The sequence below is a fragment of the Protobothrops mucrosquamatus genome, unplaced genomic scaffold (assembly GCF_001527695.2).
Source record: "Protobothrops mucrosquamatus isolate PMUCROS unplaced genomic scaffold, P.Mucros_1.0 scaffold_269, whole genome shotgun sequence".
In the NCBI taxonomy this organism is placed as follows: Eukaryota; Metazoa; Chordata; class Lepidosauria; order Squamata; family Viperidae; genus Protobothrops; species Protobothrops mucrosquamatus.
Genome location: NW_015386345.1, coordinates 211,767 through 220,094, shown reverse-complemented (window position 1 = coordinate 220,094; position 8,328 = coordinate 211,767). Strand labels below are relative to the sequence as shown.

At 38.9% G+C, this 8,328-nt stretch overlaps 1 protein-coding gene across 1 annotated transcript in view; it reads right to left on the bottom strand.

Annotated features, from left to right (window-relative positions):
• The window catches only part of SLC27A2 (solute carrier family 27 member 2), a 22,063-nt gene that overhangs the window by 11,369 nt on the left and 2,366 nt on the right, over nucleotides 1-8,328 (bottom strand). The window contains 4 exon segments of the mRNA XM_029287239.1: nucleotides 296-309; nucleotides 2,829-2,939; nucleotides 5,056-5,214; nucleotides 6,137-6,346. Coding sequence (XP_029143072.1) covers nucleotides 296-309; nucleotides 2,829-2,939; nucleotides 5,056-5,214; nucleotides 6,137-6,346 — 494 coding nt within the window.

Here is an 8,328-nt window from a genome sequence, read left to right as displayed (position 1 = left end):
ATAACGTAGCACCTCTCCAATGTACTGTATGACAGTCACCTTGTATTTTCTACAATCATCCCAAAACTGAGAAGCAGAGAATTTTGAGCGTAATACTAGGGTAGCACCTGTGAATGAAGGGAAAATGGGAAATAGATGAGATCTCTATCCATGCATTGACATGTTCTCAAACCTACTGCTGAAGAAAAAAGGTCTATCCGTCATCCTCTTCGTTGTCTATTTGGGTGGATACCTCCGGGTTTGATAGGAGGCCAATTTCTAAAGCAGGGGTCTTCAAACTTGGCCCGTTGATGACTTGTGGACTTCAACTCCCAGAATTCCTCAGCCAGCGTGCCTGGCTGAGGAATTCTGGGAGTTGAAGTCCACAAGTCATCAAAGGGCCAACTTTGAAGACCCCTGTTCTAAAGTGTGCATTCAGCTCAATATCTATCCGCTGAGCAACTCTACCCCACGGTAAAACAAGAGTCTGCGGCATGGTGCTTATGATTGCTGAGGGACACTGCTACATGATTGAACACCTTCATGCTTTGAACGTGGTTCGAACTTTGCCAGCTTGAGAAGTTATACAAGATTTTGGTGTCTCTTCGGTGAGGTTTTGGTGTTCCTGCACAAGCTCTTGCAAATGCACAGTCTTGGGGATTTTGTTTTAAATTACTCCATATGAATCAAGTCTGAGGCCATAAATCAACAAATGTGCAATCTAAAGGAAGAAAACGAGAGAAAAAACAAGGAAGAGTTAGGTGAAGTAGATTACAGGCGAACAGAATAAATGATAGATAGAAAGACAGACCCAGACAGACAGATGGCAGATAGAGATGGGTGATATAGGATATATGATAGATAGAATAGATAGATAAATAGACATAGATAGAGATAATAGATGATGAAAGAAAGAAAGAAAGAAAGAAAGAAAGAGAAAAAGAGAAAGAAAGAAAGAAAAGGAAGAAAAAGGAAGGAAGAGAAAGAAAGAAAGAAAGAAAGAAAGAAAGAAAGAAAGAAAGAAAGAAAGAAAGAAAGAAAGAAAGAAAGAAAGAAAGAAAGAAAAAAAATAAATAAATTTACTGGTGACTCTCATTCATGGCATGAAACAAATAAGTGTTTGTAATATAATTATTTTAAAATCTAAACCATGAATCCCTTACTGGCAATACCAATTGTGTAAAATGTGGCTACTTTCTTTCAGAAAAAGACATCAGCCGAAAAAAAAAAAGCAATCTTTCTCCTCATCAAACCAGCCCAGCCAGTTTGGCCATAGGATAATTGTTAGGTCTACATGTCAAACTATACAAAAGGGTAGAACAATCAAATGTAATCAGATCGTTGATCTTAGATTAAGATAAGATTCTGATTCTTTCTGATAATATGAAAAGTAGGGAACTAAATTTCGCTCCAACGAAAGTTCCCCAGGATGATAGAGTTACAATGCCGGTGTTAAAACGGTTTTCCGTTTAGACTATCCACATTGTGAGTGTGGAGGGGAAGGACTGTGTTCATTGAGGCCCTCGTGAAGTCACCTCACTGAGAAGCCAGGTTGTCTTAAGATTGATAACTGCTGTCTTTTTCCCAAGCTGACTGAAAACCATCCAGAAGAATCAAGAAGAAAGCCACCTTTTGTGAAAATCGGTTGAGTACAGAATCTAAAATGGCGAAGCCTTGTGTGAGCCCCAAGACAAACAACGACCAGCTCTAACCATTGGGCATGTTTGGGGCACTGAGGCAATGGACCTCAAAATGTTTGACAGAACAGATTCAGTGGGTCTGAGATATGAAGCGATGGTGCTCTACACGGAAAGGTAGCAATTAGCCCTAGAGATAGTAATAGCTGTGAGGACATACAGGTAAGTCCTCAACGTAGGACCACAACTGAGCCTAACATTGCCACTGCTAAGCAAGACAGTTGTTCAGTGAGTTTTGCCCCCTTTTTACGACCTTTCGGAATTTCCTAGATTTTGGGTTGTAGAATTTATAAGGAAGATTAATAGAGAGGAAAGGCGAGGAGCAGGTCGACAACTTTGCTTCCTTCCTATCTGAGTAAAAATGGGTGCCAAGAGGCAAATCTGGAGCACATCTGACCCGCAATGAAATATTTTCATATAATTCATTCAGAACCTCCACAGAAGAAGATTCTAGATTTGCCCAGTGCTCGGATGGAAATAGACAGATAAAAGTAGCATAACTTTTGAACAATCAGTATGCTTTTCCATGAGGTGTTTAAGACCATGTAGCTGTCAGGATGGTCTAAAACACGCTTTTCGTTTTTATTTAGACTTCTTACCTTGCATGATACAACCATTTACTCCAAGCAAGAGGGCAGAGCTGTGATATAATGGCAGAGTGGTGTAAATAATGTCCTCTGAAGTGACACCACTGAGCATGATCAAACCACAACCCAATAATACACGGAGATGAGTAATCACTGCAGCTTTGGGGAGACCTATGTGGAAAAAAAAGGTTAGTTGACTTTCCAAGCATGGGAACAGAGTCGTTCCTTTAGAGACGTGATACAGCAGCGTCTGTGCACTGCAATATTGATCATTTAATTGGGGAGAGTTCGATTCATCTGTCGTGTATCTTCTTTATGTGTATATTTTCAAAAAAAATTTTTTTACATGAAAAAGCACTTTACCGTGTCAAAGGGAATGATTCTAATGTAAAAAGCTAACAAGTCGGAGAGAAATCCTATCTATCTATCATCTATCTATCTATCTATCTATCTATCTATCTATCTATCTATCTATCTATCTATCTATCTATCTATCTATCTATCTATCTATCCATCCATCCATCCATCCATCCATCCATCCATCCATCCATCTATCTATCTATCTATCNATAACGTAGCACCTCTCCAATGTACTGTATGACAGTCACCTTGTATTTTCTACAATCATCCCAAAACTGAGAAGCAGAGAATTTTGAGCGTAATACTAGGGTAGCACCTGTGAATGAAGGGAAAATGGGAAATAGATGAGATCTCTATCCATGCATTGACATGTTCTCAAACCTACTGCTGAAGAAAAAAGGTCTATCCATCATCCTCTTCGTTGTCTATTTGGGTGGATACCTCCGGGTTTGATAGGAGGCCAATTTCTAAAGCAGGGGTCTTCAAACTTGGCCCGTTGATGACTTGTGGACTTCAACTCCCAGAATTCCTCAGCCAGCGTGCCTGGGTGAGGAATTCTGGGAGTTGAAGTCCACAAGTCCTCAAAGGGTCAAGTTTGAAGACCCCTGTTCTAAAGTGTGCATTCAGCTCAATATCTATCCGCTGAGCAACTCTACCCCACGGTAGAACAAGAGTCTGCGGCATGGTGCTTATGATTGCTGAGGGACACTGCTACATGATTGAACACCTTCATGCTTTGAACGTGGTTCGAACTTTGCCAGCTTGAGAAGTTATACAAGATTTTGGTGTCTCTTCGGTGAGGTTTTGGTGTTCCTGCACAAGCTCTTGCAAATGCACAGTCTTGGGGATTTTGTTTTAAATTACTCCATATGAATCAAGTCTGAGGCCATAAATCAACAAATGTGCAATCTAAAGGAAGAAAACGAGAGAAAAAACAAGGAAGAGTTAGGTGAAGTAGATTACAGGCGAACAGAATAAATGATAGATAGAAAGACAGACACAGACAGACAGATGGCAGATAGAGATGGGTGATATAGGATATATGATAGATAGAATAGATAGATAAATAGACATAGATAGAGATAATAGATGATGAAAGAAAGAAAGAAAGAAAGAAAGAAAGAGAAAAAGAAAGAAAGAGAAAGAAAGAAAGAAAAGGAAGAAAAAGGAAGGAAGAAAAAGAAAGAAAGAAAGAAAGAAAGAAAGAAAGAAAATTAAATTACTGGTGACTCTCATTCATGGCATGAAACAAATAAATGTTTGTAATATAATTATTTTAAAATCTAAACCATGAATCCCTTACTGGCAATACCAATTGTGTAAAATGTGGCTACTTTCTTTCAGAAAAAGACATCAGCCAGAAAAAAAAGCAATCTTTCTCCTCATCAAACCAGCCCAGCCAGTTTGGCCATAGGATAATTGTTAGGTCTACATGTCAAACTATACAAAAGGGTAGAACAATCAAATGTAATCAGATCGTTGATCTTAGATTAAGATATGACTCTGATTCTTTCTGATAATATGGAAGTAGGGAACTAAATTTCGCTCCAACGAAAGTTCCCCAGGATGATAGAGTTACAATGCCGGTGTTAAAACGGTGCTCCGTTTAGACTATCCACATTGTGAGTGTGGTCGGGAAGGACGGTGTTCCTTGTGGCCCTCGTGAAGTCACCTCACTGAGAAGCCAGGTTGTCTAAGATTGATAACCGCTGTCTTTTTCCCAAGCTGACTGAAAACCATCCAGAAGAATCAAGAAGAAAGCCACCTTTTGTGAAAATCGGTTGAGTACAGAATCTAAAATGGCGAAGCCTTGTGTGAGCCCCAAGACAAACAACGACCAGCTCTAACTATTGGATATGTTTGGGGCACTGAGGCAATGGACCTCAAAATGTTTGACAGAACAGATTCAGTGGGTCTGAGATACGAAGCGATGGTGCTCTACACGGAAAGGTAGCAATTAGCCCTAGAGATAGTAATAGCTGTGAGGACATACAGGTAAGTCTTCAACGTAGGACCACAACTGAGCCTAACATTGCCACTGCTAAGCAAGACAGTTGTTCAGTGAGTTTTGCCCCCTTTTTACGACCTTTCAAAATTTCCTAGATTTTGGGTTGTAGAATTTATAAGGAAGATTAATAGAGAGGGAAGGCGAGGAGCAGGTCGACAACTTTGCTTCCTTCCTATCTGAGTAAAAATGGGTGCCAAGAGGTAAATCTGGAGCACATCTGACCCGCAATGAAATATTTTCATATAATTCATTAAGAACCTCCACAGAAGAAGATTCTAGATTTGCCCAGTGCTCGGATGGAAATAGACAGATAAAAGTAGCATAACTTTTGAACAATCAGTATGCTTTTCCATGAGGTGTTTAAGACCATGTAGTTGTCAGGATGGTCTAAAACACGCTTTTCAATTTTATTTAGACTTCTTACCTTGCATGATGCAACCATTTACTCCAAGCAAGAGGGCAGAGCTGTGATATAATGGCAGGGTGGTGTAAATAATGTCCTCTGAAGTGACACCACTGAGCATGATCAAACCACAACCCAATAATACACGGAGATGAGTAATCACTGCAGCTTTGGGGAGACCTATGTGAAAAAAAAAGGTTAGTTGACTTTCCAAGCATGTGAACAGAGTCGTTCCTTTAGAGACGTGATACAGCAGCGTCTGTGCACTGCAATATTTATCATTTAATTGGGGGGAGTTCGATTCATCTGTCGTGTATCTTCTTTATATGTATATTTTCAAAAGAATCTTTATACATGAAAAAGCACTTTACCGTGTCAAAGGGAATGATTCTAATGTAAAAAGCTAACAAGTCGGAGAGAAATCCTATCTATCTATCTATCTATCTATCTATCTATCTATCTATCTATCTATCTATCTATCTATCTATCTATCTATCTATCTATCTATCTATCTATCTACTATCCATCCATCCATCCATTCCCCCCCCCCTCTCTCTCTCTCTATCTATCTATCTATCTATCCCTACCTACCTACCTACCTACCTACCTACCTATCCATCCATATCTATCTATCTATCTATCTATCTATCTATCTATCTATCTATCTATCTATCTATCTATCTATCTATCTATCTTCTATCTATCTATCTATCTATCTATCTATCTATCTATCTATCCATCCATCCATCCATCCATCCCTATCTATCTATCTATCTATCTATCTATCTATCTATCTATCTATCTATCTATCTATCTATCCATCCATCCATCCATCCATCCATCCATCCATCCATCCATCCACGCAATCTTCAATATTTCTGTACTTTCCAAATCACACATGAATTTAACTTATTGGGTACAAAGTTCAATTGAACTTCTCAGTAAAATATGTGATGGGCTGTCTTGCAAGTCCTGCCTCTCAGCTAGCTTTCATCAAGATGATGTTCTGCCAAACATGGTGGATATCTTCCCTCATCCCCAAACACCCTGTCCAATTCTTAACAAAACAGGAGCCAATCTAGAGACTTTTCTTTTACTCTACCTGTAGTTCCAGAGGTATAAATGTACATGGCGGGGCTTTTGCAAGTAATATCTGATCTCCAAGATTCTGGAACAGCCTCATCTGAAGCAGCTTCCATCTTGTCAAGGAAACTGTCAACCCCTTCAGTGTCAGACGTTCTACTTAAGAAATAAACAAGCACATTTTCTTGCTTCAGGGTTGGCAATACGTCTTCAATGGTCCCTTTGAAGTCTTTGAAGAGAAGAAGTGATCACATTAAGAAGGAAATATGGAACTGATTCATTCATTGGTACTTGTACTTTCTTTCTTTAGATGGTCCTGTCATCAAAAGAATTGCCTGGATTGACAGGTCATGGGTAGGCATTTTGGAAGGTCTTATGGGGGATTTGGCTTGGCAATATGTGACTTCAGCTGAAAGCATGGTTTATGGCTGAGCACCAAGTTGTAAGCCTAGCCAACTGTGGTTTATTCAACCGTGCATGATTAAAGGCAAGAACTTCACAAAGATCATTACTTTTTAACGTTTCTGTTAAGAGTCAGCAAAAGGCAAAAGGCAAAAGAGGCGGAAAAGAAGTGATTAGGGAAAAGCGAAGTCAAAAAGAGCAAAATCAGGAATCCAAATGGAAAGAAAATAGAGAAAAAAGAGAAAGGGGAAAAAAAAGGAAGAATCACTTCCAACTTTCTTCGGTGCAGCTACAGGTATAAAATACATTAACCTCTTCATCTAAAATCAACAATAAGACACGCTATTTCTATAATCGTACAGTTTCTCATGGTCAAATCCCAAAATTAAATGTTCACTTCTTTGGATCTCTAACAAGGAAGTTAGACCAAATCTTCTCTTTAATCGGAGTCAGCCAATTCCATTAGCTTCGCCATCCACCCTTTTCTTCCGTGCTAAATATCCTTCTAAGGCCAGTTACTCTTGTTCATGAATTATTTGGCTAAATAACAACATCAGTTCCTCCTCACATCCATAGGGTTGGGTGGAGTGTGCCTCACATACTCACTGGTGATAAAGTGCAGGCATGCGGAAAAAAACCCAACCAGAATGAAAACAAAAGTCGAAGACTGATTTATCAAGATAGCATCCCAATTAAAGCTGGGTGGTTCCCTAACAATGCTCTACTACCATAAGCTATGAAGCAGGGAATGGATGCTTATTTTTATTTATTTTTTATAAAGATTTTATTGGGTTTTTTTTTCATCAACATATGTTAATTTTTCCAATCAACAAGTTGTCTGGAGTTTGCTTTGCTAATACATGTTCAATTCCTAATCCTTCATTCTTTCCTCTAGCCAACAATAAAATAGGTCCCAAATTTGATAATAGTCTGTATCTTCTTTATCTTTCAACCTCATAGTTAATGTCCATCTCTGCACATTCCAATATTTTCCTGATTATTTCTTCTTCTGATGGCAATCCTTCATTCTTCCAGTATTGTGCAAAAATTATTCTCGCTGCTGTGGTGATGTGTAAGATTAAATATAATTTCTGCTTATTAGTCTTTTCAGGCATAATACCTAGTAAAAAAAGTTCAGGTTTAAAATCCACTTGTTCACCTAATATTCTTTCTAACCACATATGTATCTTTCTCCAATAGGCCTTTGCCTTACCACATGTCCACCAGATGTGATAATACGTGCCTATGTTATGTTTACATTTCCAACAGCTATCTGACATATTTTTAAACATTTTTGCTAATCTTGCTGGCGGCAGGTGCCATCTATAAAACATTTTATACAGATTTTCTTTGTATGAAGTTGACATGGTTAACTTGTAGTTTCTCTCCCATAACATTTGCCATTTTTCTAATTCTACTTATTTTGATGATTACAGTTGGAGCAGTATTAGCCATTGAAGTTGCATAAAGCCTTGTCTTGGATGTACGGGAAAAAGGCCCTTGTGGGCCGGTTTTCTGGCGAGGGAGGGCTCCTCTGCTCCCCCCGCCTTACCCATCTCTAAGTGAGCTAAGCTATTTCCTAGGTGAGGGTGATTCAATATCCCAGGGAATTTCCGTGTGCTTTCAGGCACGGTGTTTTTTTTTTTATTATAAAGACTCATATAATGACACGAACAATAATTCTGCGGATTATTTGTGCATGTCGGTTCTACGGCTCATGAAAGATTGCCAAGAAAGCCACTGTGGCATTGTTCTCTTTTTGGAAAGCTTTACCAAGAGAATAAGTCATTAATAATACACCGCAGCTTG